We start from the raw sequence: 22,386 nt of genomic DNA on the forward strand, positions 1-22,386 counted from the left end.
AGGAGAAGGGAGGTCATGGAGAGCTTGTGTCCATTCCCTTCACTTCTATCCCTAAAGACCAAGAATAAAGACCAAGGACTTATGCTTATCCTGACTCCGGCTGATTGTAAGGCATCCAGGGTGTTAACTCGGTCTTCCCAGAAAGTCTAATGGTAAGAAACCTACTGCCAGCCCCCTTCTGCTCAGAAAAATAGCTTCTGCTCCACATTATGTTGATCTGAGAATGGAGTTGTCACTTACTTCCTTACTTAATCAGAGCAGCCAGATCACAAGAGTGAAAGATTTTTGTTATTCTGATTGTTCTCATAGGCTCATCACTTGAGAGTTGGAAAGGACCATGGGGACTCTTTTCTTAGAGTTAGTTATCTCTTACAGTTGAGGTAACTAAGCTCTGGAAAGGTGCTGGTATTTGTTTTTCATCCTTTACAAAGTTTTTAAGTTATTTTCCTTCACAATAGGACATTCATGCATTCTTGAAAGCTTTCTTTAGTGATATATTGAGATCCATGTTCTAGGTGTAATGGTTTTTTAGTTCTACTCTTTTCTAGCCCAGTTACAACAATGACTTTCTCCGATTATGATATCCATCCTCGATTTTTTGAAGGAAAGCGTCTATTTTCAAAGAACTCTGCTCTCCACCTTTACTCAACTCCAAATGCACTTCAATCCTACTCCTATTTTGATGTATGCTGCCTGTCACTTGCAGAGCAAGTCATCTCTTCATGCTGAAACAATTGACAATGTTACATCTTTTACTTTTGAAGAGGACCAATGATAGCATGTGGTGATTTCTTAATTTGGGCATAAATTGGACTTTAGGCAGAATTGCACAAAATCATCTGCCTCATTTTCCCTTTCAGAGTCAGGAACACGAATCGACCTGACTCCAGTCCCGGCACTCGGCGCGCTCTGGAGCCACCTCGTGGTCCTCCGTGAGCTGTGTATGGCATGAGATTCAATGCCCGCAGACAACAAGATTTTGGTCCATTAGCACTGATGTAAGGCCGGCGGCCGGGGACGTTTCGCGGACCTGGCGATCTGCCGGGAAACTCTGCCCCGCGGGGCCCCGGGCTCCCTTCCTCCTGCCAGGAACGAAGGTTCCGGGGGCTGGCTTTAGACTATCCCCGAGCGGAAGCCCTCGTCCCCGGGGGAGACTTGGGCCCTCGCCTCCCTTCCGAAAGCCCCAGATCTGCTTTCTCCGCTCGTTTTAGGCTGAGGAGTCAGCAGTGGCAAGATGCGCTTTTGGTTTCGATTTCCTGCGCCCGCCCGCCCCTGCTTCCTTACTCTCAGCGAGAGAAGGCTTTTGAAAAGCCATAGAAAGAAGAGGGGAGAGAAGAAGAGCAGAGAAGAGCTGAGAGGAAGATGAGAGCTGGGAGCGCATCTGTGAGCATTCTGGCCTGCAGCCTCCTGACGCAGGTGAGGGTATTGGCAAGTTTTCTCTTATCTTTTCTGGCTCTTTTTTCCTTGGTAAAAGTGGAGATGAAAGGATGTGGGTGCAGACAGGGAATGGGGTGACCGGATTTCTTGAGTGACTTAGAAGTGTAGAATCAATGACTCTCAGCCTAGTGGAGGGAAAACCACACTGGAACTGGCTTTCAAGCTTGCAGAGCCTGGCCCTCTGTCACCTAGGCAGTCATAGGGGCAAAGGCATTTGTTCTTGCTGGGAGAGGAAGAATGTAAAAAGTTTGCCAGCATGCTGGAGTCTACATCAGCTGGGAAGGGAATTGCTCTCAAGCAGGGGAGGTGAATTCCCAGAATACTCCAGTTGTGATGTAGCTGTCAGCCTGGGGATAAATGTAGAGGGAGCACTAGCACTTCCTTTTCACCTCCAGTTCTGGGTGGATGTCTATCAGGAGGGTCCTCCTCCTTCCTGGGTGGTTCTTGGGGCATGGGCAGCAAGGGTAGCCCTTCTACTGGGTTCCCTTGGGCTCTGTGGGCTTCCTGCTGTTTCAACAGGCTCCTGGGAGATTACTGGGAGGATTGCCAGGGCTTGGTCCCTTACTAAACATTGGACTCTACATGGGGAAATTGCTACGTTTGCAGTAGTTGTTTTCAATTGTTCATTAATGTCTGATTCCTCAAGATCCCATAGACCAGCTGTCTATAGTTTTCTTAGCAAAGATACCAGAGTAGTTTGTTATTTAGTTCTCCAGTGGATCGTTGGTTAGCCGATGCACATTATCACCAGCACAGGGCAGTGATCCATGAGGCAAAGAACAGATTGAGCAAAATCATTAGGAGCAGTCCAAGCTAAAACTAAGATTAAAAAAAAGGGTAGAGAAACAGGAAGAGAAATAACACTACATAGCATTTGAATTATGTTTTTAAGAAAAATTATATTATTTAAGCCACACAGAACCCAATGAAGCTGGCACTTTGTTATTGTGTTCAGTGCAGAGATGAGGAACCTGAGGTGCAGAAACATTAAGTCCATGATTACCTACGGGGCTGTGTAGCTGACAGGATATAAGTGTAGCTTCTTTTGATTCCAGGTCCTGCCCTATATCCAACCTTACCACGTGGCCTCATTGAGCTCCATGTCAAGGGATGGCCCATCTCGTCCCTTTCCCTTGTGCTTTCCTAATCCATGACATCCAGGTGTTGGTCATTTCAAATTCAAGAGAAATGAGAAAAGTCTCCTTGCACGGCCCCCAATAACTAGTGAAATCTAAATTATGTTTGATATGGTAAAGTTCTGGAATATTCTGAAGAGTTAAGATTCATAGATCAAGTACAATGGACCAGAAATTCAGGGTAAACACTGACAAATCAAACAAAAGGAATCCCTGGGGACCTTGGGAAGCAGACAGGGAAAGTGACTGTCGTCCCCTCCTGACCTCATTTACTGGCTCCCAGAACTGACACTAAAGTGCTTTATAGATCTACAACTTATGTAAGGGTTGGGTTCAACTATGGCTCTGAGCCTAAGGTCTTCCTTATCTGGAGGGACTAGAGATGTCTTCAGTCTCAGTCATTGTCCTAGCAACCACTGAAGAGCTGGTTCTAGATTCCTGTCATGAGGTTAGAATTTGGAGTCTTTATTCCCTATTTAGAAAAGGGGTAACTTCCACCAATGATTTTTTTTTTATCTGGAGCTAAGGTTTCTTTAGTATAATGATCTCCTAGGGACAAAACTTCCTCTACCAATGTAGGCCTACAATAATTCTGCAATTTATAGTCAAGCTGACAAAGATCCATGGGCCATTAGTTAGGTTACATCACTTACCTAGAGTTACCCAGTCAGGCTATGTCAGAAATAGTATTTAATCCATGTCTTCTTGATTCCCAAACCAGTTCTGTCCCCTCTACTACGACACTAATCATCAATGCCATATCAAGAGTCAGCCAAAGAGCTCTGTGTTATCCATAAATTCAGAGGACAAAACAGGAGTCAGGAAATAGAAATTAAAGGAGTAATCAGAAACTTCAGGGTGGGGTGGGAGAAAGGAGGAATGGACAGAAATCACTCATTATTCAGGCAACACTACAAGGGACTAGCACCAAGCACTAATAATAATAATAATAATAAACTGTCTGTCTCAAAGTATTGCTCCAAACACTGTCCCATATCATCCATGCTCACACTAGCTCATGACCATGGACATTGTGAACCTGAATCTACATAATGCAAAGGAGCATTTGCTCCAACAAGTAGAAACTTCTAGGGTAGGACTTTCAAAGAGTGGAAATATTTCCTCTAATGATCAAGAATGCCTTAGGGATTTAAAATGAAGAGCTGGTCAAGGTAGCTCAGTCCTGCAGGGGATAGAGTGCTGGACCAGGAGTCAGGAAGATCTATGTTTAAACCCAGAAACAGTCTGCCTCAGTTTCCTCACCTGAAGAATGGAAATGATTGTACTTATTTTCCAGGCTTGTCATGAAGATAACATGTGTAAAGTGCTTTGTATCTCTTAAAGCACTACATAAAGGTTATTATTATGGCTGATATTATTGTTATCATCATTATTATCTCATCACCAGTTCTGTATTTCTAAACAAAAAATTCCACAAGCACAGAGCAGCCTCTCTTCTGCTGTAATTAATTTGTAATTCACCTAGTCTGTCTCAATTGAGGATCATGTGAATTCCGTACCTTGATTGCTGTCTAAAGGGCTCCTCCACATTTACAGGTGACTGTGATCCCAGCAGTGTTCATGGAAGCCCCCATATGTCTGGTAGAAAACACTAATGAAGAGCTGACAGTAAACCCACAAGCCCTACAGATTCTAACTTCCATCGACAAGCCAGTGGTGGTGGTAGCTATTGTTGGATTGTACCGTACTGGAAAGTCCTACCTGATGAACAAGTTAGCAGGAAAGAACTCAGGTAAGTGGAGTGTCTAGGCTATGAGAATCTATTTTTGTGTTTTTTCAACAGTATTTTATTTTTCCAATTACATAAACAGATAACTTCCGCTGTTCCTTTGTAAGATTTTGAGTTCCAATTTTTTCCTCCCTCCCTCTTTTGTTTTCTCCCTTTCCAAGACAGCAATTGGTCTGATAGAGGTTATAAATGTGCAATAATTTTAAATATATTTCCACATCAAATTAATTTAAATTAATATTTAAATTAAATATTTAAACATATTTTCACAGAACAAAAGGAAAAAGCCATGAGAAAAAAAGCAAACAAATAAGCAAAAAAAATTGGTGAAAATAGTATGCTACTATTTGCATTGTTTCTATAGTTCTTCTCTAGAGGTAGTTGACATTTTCCAACCCAAGTCTATCTGAAGTGTCTTGGATCAATACATTGCTGAGAAGAGCCAAGTCTGTCTTAGTTGACCATCACATGATCTTGCTGTTACTGCATACAGTGTTCTCCTGAATCACTTCACTATGCATCAGTTCATGTAAGATTTTCTAGACTTTTCTGAAATGAATCTACTCATAGGAGTCATTTTGGGAGGACATTATGCCACAGGTTTGGAATACAAGGCAAGTGAAGGTTTAATTAATAATGAAGGTTTAAAATTGCTCCCTAATTTACTATTGCCTTCCAGTCAGTCAACAAGTATTTAGTAAGTGCCTACTGTATGCTAGAAATTATGTTAAGTGCCGAGGATAAAAAGAAAGGAAAATTCATTCCTTGCTCTTCAAGAGCTCACAGTTTAACGGAAGACAACATGCAAATGACTGTGTACAAATGGGATTTTATGAGATACTTGGGAGATAATCCTTAGAGGAAAAGCACTAGTATCAAAGGATCAAGAAAAGCTTTTCACTTAATTGTAGCTGAGAATAGAAGGAAACCAGGTAAACCAAAAGGCAGAGAGGAAAAGACAGAACGGAACGTTCCAGGCGGGAGAGAAGAGTCAAGGTGGTGAAGGGTCCACCAAAGAGATAGACCATGCACTGTGACATTTGTGAATGAAATTACCACAGAATAGTGGTCATGGAGACCTGTCTGCTCCAGCACTGAAAATGTTTGCATTTCTTTACAAACTGAAAAGTGTCCCTTTTGCTATCCCCTGGCAACTTGTCTCCTAGAAACTTCCTATCTTACCTATTGCCAGTCCTGTGTCTGCTCAGGGTATAGTCTCTGCTCTGCATTATGTTGGTCTGATTAATCAGACAAATCACAAGGGAGAAAAATTCTCATCAGACTGATTGTTCTCATAAGCTCATCAAATGGGAGCTGAGATTTAGCATTTGTGGACCAGAATGGTCTGAGTCACGTTGCTGTTCACAGGCTCTTTTGTCTACAGCAGTGAAAATATAGCCTCCTATTTACTATTACTTCTTTTTTTGGGTGCTATTTTTAAGACTGTTCAAATCATTTGACATAGCACTTAACATTTTCAGTTCAAGAAGGGCCTCAACTTTTCACTTCATCAACCTAAGTAACAAGAAATTAATCTTTACAAGGCCTCTTCTGGACAGATTCTCTACAAGATTCCACCACCCAAATCATAGCAGGATGTCAGCAGTCACACAAGCTTGCTTTCCCTTTCCTGGATTTCTCTCTGGGAATCTGGCAAAGTTCCTGATATCAGGAAGCTCTCATGGAGCCCCAGCTGAACTGTTTGATTTCTAGGAAACTCCCAGGATGTTACATTCCTTTAAAATGGTTATAAAGACCTTTCAGTAGTGCCTCCACACACTGAATAGGTATACAGCAAATCCATCCTTAGTTAGGGTTCAAACCTTCAAGAATTGTGCACCTCACTATGCTCAAAAAGTTATCAAACTGTGCATACCCTTTGATCCAGCAGTGTTACTACTGGGATTATATCCCAAAGAGACCATAAAGAAGGGAAAGGGACCTGTATGTGCACGAATGTTTGTGGCAGCCCTTTTTGTAGTGGCTAGAAACTGGAAACTGAATGGATGTCCATCAATTGGAGAATGGCTGAATAAATTGTGGTATATGAATATTATGGAATATTACTGTTCTGTAAGAAATGACCAACAGGATGATTTCAGAAAGGCCTGGAGAGACTTACACGAACTGATGCTGAGTGAAATGAGTAGGACCAGGAGATCATTATATACTTCAACAACAATACTATATGATGACCAGTTCTGATGGACCTGGCCATCCTCAGCAACGAGATCAACCAAATCATTTCCAATGGAGCAGTAATGAACTGAACCAGCTACGCCCAGAGAAAGAACTCTGGGTGATGACTAAAAACCATTACATTGAATTCCCAATCCCTATATTTATGCCCACCTGCATTTTTGATTTCCTTCACAAGCTAATTGTACAATATTTCAGAGTCTGATTCTTTTTATACAGCAAAATAATGTTTTGGTCATGTATACTTATTGTGTATCTAATTTGTATTTTAATGTATTTAACATCTACTGGTCATCCTGCCATCTAGGGGAGGGGGTGGGGGGTAAGAGGTGAAAAATTGGAGCAAGAGGTTTGGCAATTGTTAATGCTGTAAAGTTATCCATGCATATAACCTGTAAATAAAAGGCTATTAAAAAAAAAAAAAAGAATTGTGCACCTCTAGCACTCATACTCAGATGCAAACTTTGCTACTGGCAAAATTAGTGAAAACTTGGTCTGCCAACAAGTACAGAAAATATTCAACTAAACAACAATACTTTAAAACAATACAAATAATAATAAATACCTACCAAATCAAGACCTCTCAAAACTTAAATGGCATTTACATGTGGGATTATAAGGAAATCAAGAAAAAGTAGGCTAAAAGTAGGATTTAATGTTAGAACCTCTGTGGTAGGATGTTTTGGGGAGCAAAATGAGATTTTATTTTGAAGTGTTTAGCACAATGTCAACTATTTGATAAAAGACTGTTTCCTTTGATCCAGCCATGTCTCTACTGGGACTGTATCTCAAAGAGATCATAAAAAAGGGAAAAGAATCCATATGTACAGTAATGTTTGTGGTAGCCCTTTTTGTAATGGGAAGGAATTGGAAACTAAGTGGATGCCCATAAGCTGGAGAATGACTGAATAAGTTATAATATGGGAATATTATGGAATATTATTTTTCTCTAAGAAACAATCAGCAGGATGATTTCAGAGAGACCTGAAGAGACTTACATGAACTGATGCTGAATGAAGTGAGTAGAACTAAGAGAACATGGTATACAGCAAAAACAAGATTATGTGATGATCAACTCTGATGGACATGGCTTTTTCAGCAGTGAGATGATTCAGACCAATTCTCATAGACTTGTGATGGAGAAAGCCAGAGGAGAGGAGTATAGGGACTGAATGTGGATTACAATATTGTATTTTCATTTTTGTTGTTGTTGTTTGCTTGCTTTTTTCTTTCTCATTTTTTCCTTTTTTGATCTTATTTTTCTTTTGCAGCATGATAATTTTGGAAATATGGTTAGAAGAATCACATGTTTAACATTTATTGGATTACTTACTATCTAAGGTAGGGGGAGAGGGAAAATTTGGAACACAAAGTTTTGCAAAGTTGATTATTGAAAACTATCTTTGTATCTATTTTGAAAATAAAATAACTATTATTAAAAAAAGAAATGCACAGTTCAAGACACTAGGCTTTTTCATAAACCTAAAACAATGATGTGTTTTAAGGCAATTCTTACAGAGTTTGAAAGAAAGTGCCATCCACTTTCAGAGAGAGAACTATGAAGACTGAATATAGATCAAAGTAAGGTATTTTCAATTTTATTGTTGTTGTTTGTTAACTTTGTTCCTTTATTCTATCTCTTCCCCTTTTGAGCTGAAGATTATGACAAATGTGGAAATATGTTTAGAAGAATTGCACATATTTAACCTATATCAGATTCCTTGCTGTCTTGGGGGGATGGGCTGAGGGGAGAAGAGAAGGAGAAAAATTTGGAACACAAGGTTTTGTGAGGGAAAATGTTAAAAACTATTTTTGCATGTATATGGAAAAATGAAATACCATTACAATTTTAAAAAATGCATTCTGATAATAAACCTTTAAAAAATAGAGTTCACAGGATTATTGTGAAGACAGAAGGACAGAACACACATGGATTGTGCTGTATAAATGCTAGCTATGATCCCAGGAGTTGGGCTACTGAAGCCTCTGGGCTTCCTCCTCCACTGGGCCTTCATGTCTCACTGTTCCCTTGCAGGCTTCTCCCTGGGATCCACTGTGCAGTCCGAGACAAAGGGTATCTGGATGTGGTGTCTCCCTCATCCCAGCAAACAGGACCATGTCTTAGTTCTGCTTGACACTGAGGGCCTTGGAGATGTGGAAAAGGTAAAAACAGTGACATTCTGCTCACTCAATTCCCCTCCCCAGCTCTGTGACCTAAGAAGGAGTGACCCCCCCCTGCCCCGGAGTCTGACTGATATAATCTGTTTGTAGGGTGACCCCAAGAATGACTCGTGGATCTTTGCCCTGGCCGTCCTGCTCAGCAGCACTTTTGTGTACAACAGTATGAACACCATCAACCACCAGGCCTTGGAACAGATGCAGTATCCTTTCAGAACTCCAGAACATCCATGACCTCCTTAATGCAGGTGCTCCCTCACCAGGAAAGTTCTGCAGAGTTGAAGAGCTGTCCTCATGAGTTACTCTGACCAGAAATACCTATCATTGGGTGTTCAACCTTTTGGGGCTCAATGTTCCTAAGCCTGATTGACTGAGCCTTGGATGATAGGCTGGCACCAAGCTCAGACTTGGGTGGGCCATAGTTCAGATCGCCATAAGTATTCCATTTCCACAATGAAGAGCTCTGAAATGCTTGATCATTGCATTGTTCCCTCTGCCTTATCCATGCTTCTTCTCTACTCTTTCTCATCTCATGTCACTCAAAGGTCTTCCTCTACATCCCATTCTCTCTTATATGAAATGATGGCCCTTTCTCCTTGCCAAAGCAAACCCCTTACACACTCCTTGATTCCATCTTGTCCTATCTTTTCTAACAAGTTATCCTTTCTCTCATCCTTCCTCTTTCATTAATCTTCAGGCCTCCCTATCTGTCCTTGTCACCTGAATGATCAGCCATGTTTTCTACATCCTTTAAAAACCTTCATTCAATGCTTTCAAATGTCTCAGAATTCTACAATTCTTTATTTCTTCTTTTCTTCATAATGAAACTCATTGAAAAGGTTGCCTATGATCAGAGCCTCTGTTTCTCTTCTTGTCATGCTCTTCTAAACTCTTTGCAGTTTGCATTCTGATCTCATCATTCAGCCGAACCTCCTCTATTCAAAGTGACCAATGATCTGTAAAGTACCATATCTGCTGGTCCCTTTTCAAATGCCATCCTCCCTGATTTCTCTGTGCCTTTGCCACTGGGGAGCAAGCTCTTCTCCTAGATACCCTCCTTAGAGTTTCATGCACAACTGAACAACAGAATATATTTTTCCTGTTCTCAGGGAGACCACATTCTAATGGGGAAGATAACATGTAAACAATTATGAATACCATGCATACATTCAGGATTTATGGCCATCTCTGTGTGTATAACAATGTTGATAGCAATATAAAACCTTAATGTAAAGGTCAGATATTTCCCAGAGGAAGGCAGTGATATAGGGAAACTGAGAGAGACCTCTTTCTTTTCCTACTAGTCTGACCTTTCCTCATCTCTTATACTGGGATCTACATTTATAGCTACTGATCATTGCTATTTTGTCGAGTTGGTCCCTGAATTGTCTTCTCTTCTCCCATTACCCTGTATAGCTAGATAACCTCATTGGCTCCAAAGGACTCAATTATCAACCATCTTTATGCTGATGATTCTCACTTGTACTTATCCAATCCCAATCTCTCTGCTGAGTTTCAGATTCTCAGGTCTACTTGTCTATTAGACATCGCATAGTGAATGGCCTGTAGACATTTCAAACGCAACATGACCAAAACAGAATTAATTTTCTTTTCTGCAAAACCCTTCTGTCTTCACAACTTTTTGTTCATGTCATGAACATAACCATCCCCTGGGTCTCTCAACCTAAGGGCCATCCTAAACTCTTCATTCTCTCTCATTTCCTATATCCAATATGTTATCATGAGTTTTTATTTCTATCTTCATTGTATCTCTTCTAAATATCCCTTTCTTTACCCAGATGATGTCACCATTCTGGTGGAGTTTCTCATCACCTCATACCTGGATTGTTGCAATAAATTGCTGGTTGGTCTCCTTGCCCCAAGTCTCTCCCCACTCCAGGCCCTCCTCCATTCAATTACAAAGGTAGTTTTCATAATGCATAATTTGTCAATATGATTCCATCATCAATTTCATAGGCTCTAGTACATCCTATTAACCCAGGATCAAATATAACATTTTCTGTCTGGCTTTAAAACTCGGATCAACATTTCCTTTCCTGCATTTTCAGTCTCCTTACACCTTATGTCCTCCTTATACACAATCAACAGAGCACACTGGTGTTCTTGCTGTTCCTCTCACTTCACAGTAACATCTTATTCAGTGCATTTATTCCAACTGTCCTTCATGCCTGGAATTCCCTCCTTCTTCCCTTCCATTTCCTACTTTCCCTTCTTTCTTCCAAATATCAGTACAAATCTCAGCTTCAACAAAAGGTCTCTCTCAGTTTCCCTATATCACTGCCTTCCTCTGGCTGATCTTTACATTAAGGATTTATATTGCTATCAACATTGTTATACACACAGAGATAGCCATAAATCCTGAATGTATGCATGGTATTCATAATTGTTTACATGTTATCTTCCCCATTAGAATGTGGTCTCCCTGAGAACAGGAAAAATATATTCTGTTGTTCAGTTGTTCAGTCATGCCCAACTATATGTTAGTCCATTGGGCTTTTCTTCCACATGTGGAAATTGGGAAGAAACACTAGAATGGTGCCATTTCCTTTTCCAGATCACTTTGAAGATGAGGAAACTGAGGCAAATGGGATTAAGTGGCTTGGTCAGGGGTTATAGCACATAAAGTCGGTGAACCTTCCTGATTTCAAGTCCAGTGCTCTATTCCTGCTACCACTTTTGCTTTACTTCTATGCCCACCATTTAGAAAAGTTCCTGATACATAGTAAGCATTTAGTAAATGCTTTTTGACTGGCCAGATGAGGATAAGATTCTTTGTTTTAATATTAAAATAATCAGGAAACAAGATAAGACCTAATGTCTCAACACATTGATTGAAAAATATATCAAGTTGATCAGGGGTTCCACTGAAAAGCTCTTCCTTTCCTCTTTTATATCAATGTCTGAAATCCCATTAATAGAGAAATTCTCCTAGGAGGGGGAGAGACTATAAGACTCAGTGGAGAGAAGATTTTCTTATCTTCACTGTAGAAGTAGAACTAGGAGTGGGAACTGATGGTGCTGGGGGGTGTTACCTTTTCCTTATCCATGACCTCAGGTACGTGACAGAGCTGACCAAGCTAATCAAAATCAAATCTTCACCTAATGCTGTTGAAGAGGAGTCTGAAGAGTTTGTGGGCTTCTTCCCAGACTTTGTGTGGGCAGTGCGGGACTTCACCCTGGAACTGAAGATAGATGGATGCCCCATTACCCCAGATGAGTACCTGGAAAATGCCTTGAAGCTCAGTAAAGGTAATTTCCCAGAAATCAAGGTTGGGCACATGGATGGCCCTGGGCAGTACAGGGTGAACTGACACCAAATGTTCTTCCTTTTCTTTGGCGTTTAGATGTTTATTCCTGGGGCTTAGTTTTTTTTAATTTTTTTTTTTAATCTCATGGACTATAGAATGAGAGATTATATTCTCCTGGCTTTACTAAGGGTCAGTTAATATCTTTTTTATAGCTCCAGAATTTTCATACTCTAGTGGCCTAGTCCATGAGATAACTGATTTTTGCCTGCTTCTGTTATGGGTTTATATTTTATGAATTTATAAAATGAAGGTGATGCCCTACAGTTATTGCTGAGCATGGTATTTCAATAAAGGGAAATGATTTGATTTTAAGGGTTATTTCATTCAGTCCAAGGCACAACTTGAGACACTTAAGTAGATGCTTAAGACTGGGATTGCTTTATTAAAGCTTTCATACATCCAGAACTCTTCTGGACCTTTCTTCTTGAAACATTTAGCTCTTTGCAGGCCTCTGGTATTACAGAACCTGTCAGAGAGGGTCTTGCAAGCCTGCCAACTTTTTAGTCATCATCCCACAGTTGATCTACTAAAAGCATAGATCTTTTTGATAAAAAGAGAAAAGGCATGTAGCTGAGAGTCTGTGTTGTATAACAAAAGGGAATGGGGCATTTGGGATCAGAGGCCCTAGGGGCAAATTTCAGTTTTGATTTCTTACTGCCCAGGTGACATTGGCCAATATCTCTCAGCCTCAGTTTCCTCACCTATAAAATTAAAAGCTTGCACTTAAAACCTCTAAAATGTATTTGAAATAGACATTCATCAGTGAGGACAGAGGGTTTCTCCCTTAGAGAATTCTAGAGAAATATTGGATATGTCTCTCTCAGCTATATCTTGCTTGTCCTAAAGATTTCTGATTGACCATCACATGCTCCCATGTACATCTGCCATTGCTCTAGTAGCCTTTTATTCTTTCAACATGTTTCATAATGCTTTATATTCCTAAAAGCACACATTTCTTATTGTGTTCTATCTTCATTGTAGTCTGGTAACTAACTTCCTGATGGAATACTGGCAGGGATACTAATGCCACTGAAATATCTTGAAATCGTGCTTGACAATGAGTTCCTTCTATTCCAATCAATAAGCATTAATTAAATATCTATTCTACCCGAGGGACAATGCTAGTTGCTGGGAATACAGGAATCAAAATGCAATAGTTCCTCTCAAAAAGATTACATGCTAATGGGGGAAAACATGTAGACGATAAGTAAAAAAAATAAATAAAAAGCTTCAGGGCTTGCAAGACCCTCTTTTGCAGGTTCTATAATACCAGAGGCCTGCAGAGAACTAGGTGTTTCAAGAAGAAAAGTCCAGAAGAGTTCTGGGTGTATGAAAACTTCAATAAAGCAATTCCCAGTCTTAAGTGTCATCAGTTTTTTTTTTCTTTATCATGATCCCTGTGTTCCTATTTCTCAGGCAATGACTCCAAAGTTGAACTAATCAACCTCCCACGAGAGTGCATCAGAAAATTCTTTCCAAAGCGGAAGTGTTTTACTTTTGACCGTCCAACAAATGATAAATCACTCTTAGCTCATCTTCAAGATGTCCAAGAAAGTCAGCTGGAAGCTTCGTTCAGGAATCAAACAGATAACTTTTGTTCTTACATCTTTTCCAATGCAAAACCCAAGACCCTTAGTGGGGGTATCACGATCAATGGAAATCGTAAGTTTACTTAGTCCCACTGCATACTTGATTGGGATTTGAGATGAGTTCCTTGTTTCTTTTTTCATTTATAGATAGATACTGTAAAATTTTTATATTAATCCTCATATAAGCATGAGTTTCTTGTTCATCTATCTTTGAGTTTAAAAATCCTTGAGACCATATCAGTGTTCTCTATGGAGAGAGTCTCCATTAGACAGTTGCTACAGGAGTAGAGCATAACAGTGGCCTTCATTTTCCAGAGGAGAAGCCAAGTGGAGTTAGTAATTTATAAATCAGTGACTCTGACTTCTATTTCTGACCAAATTGTCAGAACCGTTAAAAGGATGATATGAAAAGGAATCAGACTGAGCAAATTTCCTCGTTTGACACTATAACTAGCTTGACATAGATCATAAGAATTAAATCAACTTAGCATAGTTAGATTTCAGGATCTGGGAAGGGTAAGTCAATGACTCTAAATGAATCCTTACAATACGAAGGATTGTATGATGAAACCTTATAAAGGGAAATGCAAAGTTTTCCATTTGTGTATAAAAATCCACTTAAGCAGAGGATAGGACAGATATAGATAGACAACAATTCTTGGTGAAAAGATCTGGGTGATTTAATGTATTATAAGTTAAATATGAGTCCATATTCTCAAATGCAAAATTATTCAAGAATTTCTTGTTGTGAATAGGTGAAGTAATACTGCTCCTGGATTTATCTAGCTCTAGGTAGATAGCAGTTGGTAGTCTGAATTCAATTCTGGGCAAAACATTTTAAGCAATATATAGACAAGGTCAAACATTGCCAGAGTCAACTTGACTGAGTGAAAGAATAGAAGTTCCCACAAGAATAAAACCAAGGAAGAATGCTTGGCTATATCTCCCTTAATGATACAGGTCAAAATTAGGAGAAATGAGAAAAAAATGTGCAAAAAGCCATATTTAGGCTTGATAAATAATTGACATTTCCTAACCATTTAAATCATTAAAAAAAATACAAGAGGCTGCATTACTCAGTGTCCTGATCTCCCCTTTAGTCAAAATTGTCCAGTTGTGGTGAGAACTTACTTCCTAAGATTATTTTCAAAGATCTTTGGCTAGACATGAGTTCTCCTAGATGGCTGACACTTGTACCCCATTGAATGATGGTTCCTTTCCCATCATCTTCTTTTTGTATGTCAGGGTTGGGAAAGCTGCTGGAGACCTATGTGAAGATAATCTCCAGTGGTGACGTTCCCTGTCTGGAGAATGCAGTGTTGTCTTTGGCTCAGACTGAGAACCCAGCTGCTGTGCAAAAAGCTGCACAGCATTATGTGGAGCAGATGGCCCTGAAGGTGGACTTCCCCACAGAGACTCTCCAGGACCTGCTAAGTGTACATACACTGTGTGAGAAGGAAGCTCTCTCAATTTTCATGAAGCATTCTTTCAAGGATGAGAACCAGAAGTATCAGAAGGAACTGGTGGTAAGTTCTCTCTGTCCTTTATCCTTCCTCTTACCTCTCTTTTCTGCGTAAACACAGAGGCTGATCAGCCTCTTTCCAATTATTTTGACCTTGGGGCCTGTCTCCCTTCCTCATGAGAGAAGAGCCTGGTCTCTCCAGAAAGCTAGAGACATGAAGGCCTAAATCTCACTTTCTATGAAAAAATGCTCCCTCCTTGTGAATCACTAAAATGCATTCTTACAAGGTAAAATCTCCCCCTCTCAGATTTGTTGACTAGCCAGCATCAGAAAACTCTCAGAGCACCCTGGAGTTTTTCTCAAGTGCAGATTCACTCCTCAGCTTCCTTTTGCAGTATTTCTTGTCAGCCCATATGTCTGCTCTGTCTTAACTTTGCAGCACTTATTTGAACCAATCCAAAGAGAGAACCCTTAGGATAGACTTTCAGGATTGACAGGGACATGGAGGATCATTTGATGTAATTACTTCTTGTGGAGAATAAGAACTTGTCCATGGCAATCAATCTATGGAGTAGGAGATTTAAAACCAGACTTCATATCTCTAAGCTCTCAGGATATGCCAGGATATGATTTTTATTCTACCCGACTAGACATCTTGCCAAAAAAAAAAAAAAAAAAAGAACTGGTAGACATCTCAATGGTTTCTTTAGGCTCTCATTCCCTTCACAATGAAATAGAACATTTAAAATGCTTTTATAATCTTTGAGGCATCATGTCAATCATTTTCTGTTATTATCACTACTGTTCCTTATCCTTTTTTTCTGATTTCTTTCTATTTCATTGGCAGCAAATTTTAGAAACTGAAAAAGATGGTTTCATACGTCAAAATGAAGAAGTGTCAACCAAATACTGTCAAGATCACCTTGAGCAGCTCTCACAGTCCCTGAGAGAAGCCATTTCTAAGGGAACCTTCTCTGTGCCAGGGGGTTACAATATCTACAGGAAAGAAAGAGAAAAAATGATAACTAATTATCATCAACTGTCCAAGAAAGGGCTAAAGGTGAGGAAAGACCACAAGACCAGGAATGATGACATTACAAGGAGGTTTCCATTGTTTGCACTGGGAATTGGAGCAGTGACTGCCTCCTACCAATAACTTTCAGGAGGAGAAAGTCTAGAACCCTGGGGATTTTTAGTTCACATATTAGCTGGAAGTTCTTGACAGAAATGCCTTCCTTCTTCCTAGAGAATCAGCTGTACAGTTTAGGAAACTAGGTTATCAGAGGGACCTAAGAGGTCATACCTAATGCAGGCTGGCCTGGTAGCTCAGGTTCCAGCTTGGAATGTGATGTCCACAGCTGGACCTGGCTTTTTGTTATTCGGAGTCATGTTTAGTCTCTTGAGATCATCAAGTACCCAAATGTTTTCAATACTTTTTAAGAAAAAGAATACTCTAGCCTCAAGAGCAGATACTGCTCCTGTCCCAGAGAGTATGTCCTTCCCAGTAACTGAAGTTGTCTGAGGAAGATTATGTGTCTGTGTCTTATGTGCTTGTTCAGGCAGATGAGATCCTCCAAAAGTTTCTACAGTCATTGGCAGTGACAGAAGATTCCATCCTGCAGACAGATCAAGCTCTCACTGAACAAAAAAAGGCCTTGGAAGGTATAAGAAGCTGTGGTGTGTGATGATCTAATCATGCAGGGATTATGAGGATTTGGGCTCTCCCCATGGGCTTAAGTGGGACGGGAAGACTTTTGTGAAACACGAGATTCCTTCTTTTCTACTTTCCCAGTCTCCCAGAGCAACTGTGATCATGATTGTAAAATGCATCAGATTATAAAATGCTACTCCCCCAGATATTCTTAGCTCTTATACTCTGTGTCCAATCAAGACAAGATCAATTTTAAAATTTCCAGTCTCTTTCTCAGTCAGTTTGCATTCTGAGTTCAGGAGAAAATGCATCTGTCACTCTCCTACTCAATGACCTTGTAATAGGTGACAGACAAAATAACTAGGAAACAAAGATTCAAACTTCTGAGCAAATGGAGTTATTAAGCAATGCATGTCAAATGCTCCCTACATTGGCATTCGATCTCTTCCTCAGCTTTGGCACTGAATCCAAAATACAGGAGAGACAAACTTTTATACATTAAAAATAATTAAATAAAACCAATTAATTAAAAAAGAAACAATACAATATTATGTAATCTGGTTTTTAATTAGTTGAATAATTAAGGACAGAGAATAAACAATGAAATTCCCAAAAATCTGAAAAGAAGATATAGTACTATTCTTTAAATGTCTGTTGACAATCAAAGCAACATGGAAACAGTAACTGATGGATCAGTAAGGGAACATTTTTTCAGATTTAAAATATGGGTAGTTTAAAATGCACAATTTTAAGTAAATTTCTTGTTACCAGTCTTAGGATCTCATTGGGTTTCTGGTCAGCAGAAAAGTATGTCTTTGTTTAAGAGTTTCTACATAGCAGCTAGAGATGATCTAGCTTTACTATCAGGTAGCTAGGTTTAAATAATACTACTATATTATTTAATACAACAAATAAATAAATGCTTGGCCCCTAGGAAGCAGTTAATAAAGGATTGGGAATTATTATTCCCAAAATTTAATAAAGTTTTTTCACAAGACAGAATTTGGTCAAGACCCATAATTGAATAGAAATTAAACTGAGCTAGCCTCCAGAATTAAGGCATAAGACTGAGTCAATGAGGCTCATTCAATTCCCACACTCAAGCCCTTGTGCTCCTAATTCCCTCATTTTCCTTGACTTCCAATGACTTCCTATTACTTCTAACATCATATATGAATTCCTCCTCTTAGCATATAAAGTTCAATACAAATTGATCCTTTGCTACCTGTTGTTGTCTTATAATTTGTTCTTCCTTTTGCATGTTATTTTAGCACCACTTACCTCCTTGCAGTGTCCCAGACACAACAAGCCATCTCTGACCTCCAAGCCTTTCCACTACCCAATAATGTTCTCCCTCATACCCAATCTTAGCTCCCTTACAGACTCAGTTAAAATCCCACTTCCTTCAAAAGGCCTTTGCTCATCCTTTCAGCTTTTTAAATGCTTCCCTATCTACTCCATTCATATTGTCTCCTCTTCATTGTTATATTTCTTGAATCTACATAATGATTTCGATGTTGTCTCTTCCACTGGAATATCAGTTCTTTTTAGGCAAAAAAAAAAAAAAAATTTATCTCTTAAGTGTTTTAGCAGAGTGCCTCACCTCTAGGAAGCAGTTAATAAAAAATTGTTCACTAATTGACAGGAGATAAAAACTAGCCTCACCTTATTTAATCTCATGTTTTCCATTTCCTCAAAAAGCTGAACAGATCAAAAGAGAAGCAGCTGAGAAAGAGAAGAAGTTGTTGGAACAGCAACGAATTGAAATGCAGCAAAACATAGAAGCTCAGCAGAGAAGTTATGAAGAAAAAATCAACCAATTAAAAAAGATTGAGGAAGATAGGACCAAGAATGTGAAAAAACATATAAATATGCGACTGGCTAAGCTAAAGGTACAGGGAGACTGGGATCATTGGCTATGCTTGGGAGGTAACGTAACCACCATGGCAGAAAAGGCAAACAGGAAAGGCAAATTTGCCTCCATATGAATCAGCATGGTGGAAAGCAAAGGACCTTGAACTTTTCATCAGAAGCTCTAGGTTGGAGCCTTTTCTCCTCCCCAATCTCAGTTGTAATAGAGAGTCACTAACATCTGCCTTATTGAGCATATGTTATAGCTGTGCAGATCCAATGAGTTTTATGTTACTCATAGAGCATCCCCAAGTCTCCCAATGAGCTGCCCAGGCAAGTCAGTATCAGGTTTAAGTTATTCTCACCCTATGAAATTCAAAGTTCTCAAACTCCTACTAAAGTTTCTAGTCAATCAGAAGACACAATTACTTCAAAGCAAAGACCTAATGCCCAATTGCTTTTCTGCTGCATCCCTTTTATACAAAACTGATAACAGCACAATCAGTCTAGAGAACATCCTCCCATAGGAGATCCAGGAATTTCTCTGAGCCTTAATTGGAATGGGCCCTTTTCTCCCAGTGGGGAGTTTGGTCCCAGTAGAGACCAAGTCTTTGAAACAAAAATCCAGGGCCATCCCAGTTATTAACTTGTGCATTCAGGTTTAGGGCTATTTTTGAAAATTATCAGTAATCACTGTCATTATCTCTGTCACGATCCATTTTGTCTTGAGGTCAGAAAGTCCTATCAACTTCCATTGGTAAACTTGTCTCAGGCAGCATCTCTTATGAGAGACTTTCTGAGAATTGTAAAGCATTAAGTTCAGATCCCTCTCTCCCTTTAGTGTAGCAATCCCAAAATCCCTTGCTCTTTTCTAAAAATGTAAGAATAAGTGAGCTGCTCCTATGACCTCACTGATGGAAGTGACTACATTGGGATTTCCTCTACCAGTACTATCAGCACCAACTCTGCAGGGGGTGACCTAAAGAATGCCTAGGAGCAGAGAGAAAAAAAATTAACTTAACCTAGATGTAGGCTAGCTAGGTAGGTCTTAAGTCCAGATCTTCCTAACTGAAGTATTCTCTAGTGCTCTCTCATTTTCATGAACTTCTCTCTCTCTTTGTCTGTCTCCCCCTTTCTTTCTGGAGTACTAGAGATGGATGCCACATGCGGAGTTGTGAAGATCATGAGAAGCTATCAGAAGTCTGGGAACGTGAGCACATGCTGAAATTTGCTACAAACCAGACAGCAAGGACTCAAATCCTGAACAACCTGTTTGTCTCAGCCCATCATAAAGGCATCCAGTAGGGACCTACAGTGAATCAACCATTGACATGGTGATTTCAGAAGCAAACTTGGGAAGCAAATGCTACGTAGAACCTGCTTTAAGTGTGAACCTATTCTTGCCAGGAGGTGAGGTGATAAAAGGGATGGTGTGGCCTTCATACAGTGGGAAAATGTTTGTATTTCTAATCTTGCTATGTCTTCAAGATAAATATCCACTGAAAGAGACACTTGGTCTTAATCCCCTTCTGCATCACTGTCTTGTGGAAGAGTGGCTTGTGTAGAAACTAGGAGCTATGACATACTGAGTTACTCAAGATGGACAGCTCATAGTGGAGAGTTCTGACAAAAGATGATCCACTGGAGAACGAAATAGCAAGTGACTACAGTATTTTTGCCAATCAAACCTTATGGTCAGTGTTAAAAGATACAACTTCTGAAGGTGAATCCCTTAGGTCAGAAGATACCCAATACATTACTAAGAAAAACTACAGGTAGACTACAAGTAGCTCCAGCAAGAATGGAGTAACTGGGCTAAAGCTAAAAGGACACTCAGCTATGAATGTGTCTGGTGAGGAAGGAAAAGTCTCTTGTAATAAAGATCAATATTGCTTAAGAATGTGGAATATGTGATCTATGATCTGAACTAAAGGGTTGTTGTAAAAGAGGAGATGGAAAGATTAAATATTGATATCTAGAGTGTCAGTGAACTTAAAGGGATGAGAATGGGTGAATTTAATTTGGGTGATCATTATTACTGTGATATACAACTGTGAGCAAAAATCCCCTTGAAGATATGGAGTTGTCCTCAGAGTCAAGAAAAGGGGTGAGAAAAGTAGGCCTAGGGTATAATCTCAAAAATATCAGAATGACACCTGGAAAACCATTTAATATCACAGTAATAAAAGTCTATGCTCCAAACACTGATGCCAAAGAGGCCAAAGTTCAACAAAGATCTACAAAGTTTTCTAGAAATAACACCAAAAGAAGATATCACATTCAGCACAGGGGATTGGAATGTTAAAGTAGGAAATCAAAAGCTAATTGGAACAACAGGCAAATTTGACTTTGGGATACCAAATTAGGAAAGAGATTAAAAGAATGTTGTCAAGATAACTCACTAGTCATAGAAAACATTCTTCTTAAACAACACAAAAGGTGACTCTACATGTAGATATCCCCAAATGATCAATACTGAAATTGAATTTATTACAAAATTTGCTAGCAGAGGTGGAGAAATTCTATAGTCAGTTAAAACAATAACTGGGAGTGACTGGGCTCCTATTCTGATCTTCTTATTAAAAAATTTGGACTTAAATGGGATAAAGTAGGAAAAATCATCAGACTATGTAAGTATGAATTAAGTAACATCTCTTATGAATGTAAATAGCTGATGGAAAAAGAAATGTGAAAGAGAAAGGGAAAAATTTACCCAACTGAATGCAAAAATCCAGTAAATAGAATGGAGTGATAAAAAGATTTTCTTAAATGAGCAATGCAAAGAAATAGATGTCACAGTTACTGATCATGGGTATTGGGAATGTTAATTAATTAATTAATGTATATATATTTTTTCTGTATATTCCTGCCACCTCTTTTTAATCTCTCCTGTTTCTACTAAGTCCCTACCATTTTTATCTTTTATCATGCCCATTTTTGCATGGAATGTTCCCTTAATATTTCCAATTTTCTTGAAGAGATCTCGTCTTTCCCATTTTGTTATTTTCTTCTATTTTTTTTTCATTGTCTCAGCTATGTATAAAACCTCATCAGAAAACCATTTTGATTTTTTAATCTTCCTTTTCTTTAGAATATTTTTATTTTTGCTTCCTCCTGTGAATTACTATTCATAGTTTTTCAGGCTTCAGGCATCTATCTTTTAGATCTTAACTTTTAAATCTATTCATTGCATCCACTTATCCCACAGATGTATTAAATAGAATCTATTCCAAAATTAATTTCTTCTCTTTCCATTCAAACCCTTCCCCTTCCAAATTGCCCTTTTAATGTTCATAGCATGGAGGTAGTCAGGTCACAAACCCAATAATGTCCCTTTAGAGCAGGATGCTTATACTCAAAAATGGTTGGCAAATGCCTGCCATTAACAATTGGGTAGTACTATGGGTCCTCATAACCTAGGGGTCCTCCCACTATTCCACTCTCTTTGAGAAGTTACATCTCCCCAGCTGCTGCATCATTTTCCAAGTGAACCTCCTTTTCTCCCATCCTAGTCAGATTATGCATACTCCAAAATGAAGTAAAATATTAACCTAGAGAAATGTCAGATCAATTCCAACTCCCATCAGAGGTTATGTAAGAGGTATGTCCAGTTCTATTTATACAGGGATGGAAAGTCATATTTGTTGTGCAATTAGTAGTCCTATATGCTAGCCCATTTCTATAGGTCCAAGGATACTGACTATTTACTAGTCTGATTCCCCCTTCCATCTGGCTGAGGCAATATTTACCTTCTCAGTACTCTGTCAGGGGTCAAGAATGCTCCTCTCAATCCTCCCAGAATCC

At 39.3% G+C, this 22,386-nt stretch overlaps 1 protein-coding gene across 4 annotated transcripts in view; it reads left to right on the forward strand.

Moving 5' to 3' along the window:
• Positions 1-784: 784 nt before the first annotated feature.
• LOC100923253 (guanylate-binding protein 4) overlaps positions 785-22,386 on the forward strand; it is a 76,822-nt gene continuing 55,220 nt past the window's right edge. Inside the window, exons 1-11 of one of the 4 annotated variants that reach the window (XM_031969362.1) lie at positions 785-1,416; positions 4,131-4,326; positions 8,558-8,685; positions 8,794-8,903; positions 11,777-11,970; positions 13,446-13,691; positions 14,864-15,144; positions 15,928-16,140; positions 16,640-16,742; positions 18,433-18,623; positions 19,728-21,462. In XM_031969362.1, the coding sequence (XP_031825222.1) occupies positions 1,363-1,416; positions 4,131-4,326; positions 8,558-8,685; positions 8,794-8,903; positions 11,777-11,970; positions 13,446-13,691; positions 14,864-15,144; positions 15,928-16,140; positions 16,640-16,742; positions 18,433-18,623; positions 19,728-19,733 (1,722 nt within the window). In that variant the 5' untranslated portion in view covers positions 785-1,362 and the 3' untranslated portion in view covers positions 19,734-21,462. Of the gene's footprint in view, positions 1,417-4,130; positions 4,327-8,557; positions 8,686-8,793; positions 8,904-11,776; positions 11,971-13,445; positions 13,692-14,863; positions 15,145-15,927; positions 16,141-16,639; positions 16,743-18,432; positions 18,624-19,727; positions 21,463-22,386 lie in introns of those variants that run through there. The other 3 variants (XR_004234309.1, XM_012547531.3, XM_031969361.1) reach the window with 3 other exon arrangements.

The sequence above is a fragment of the Sarcophilus harrisii genome, chromosome 4, assembly GCF_902635505.1.
Source record: "Sarcophilus harrisii chromosome 4, mSarHar1.11, whole genome shotgun sequence".
Lineage (NCBI taxonomy): Eukaryota > Metazoa > Chordata > Mammalia > Dasyuromorphia > Dasyuridae > Sarcophilus > Sarcophilus harrisii.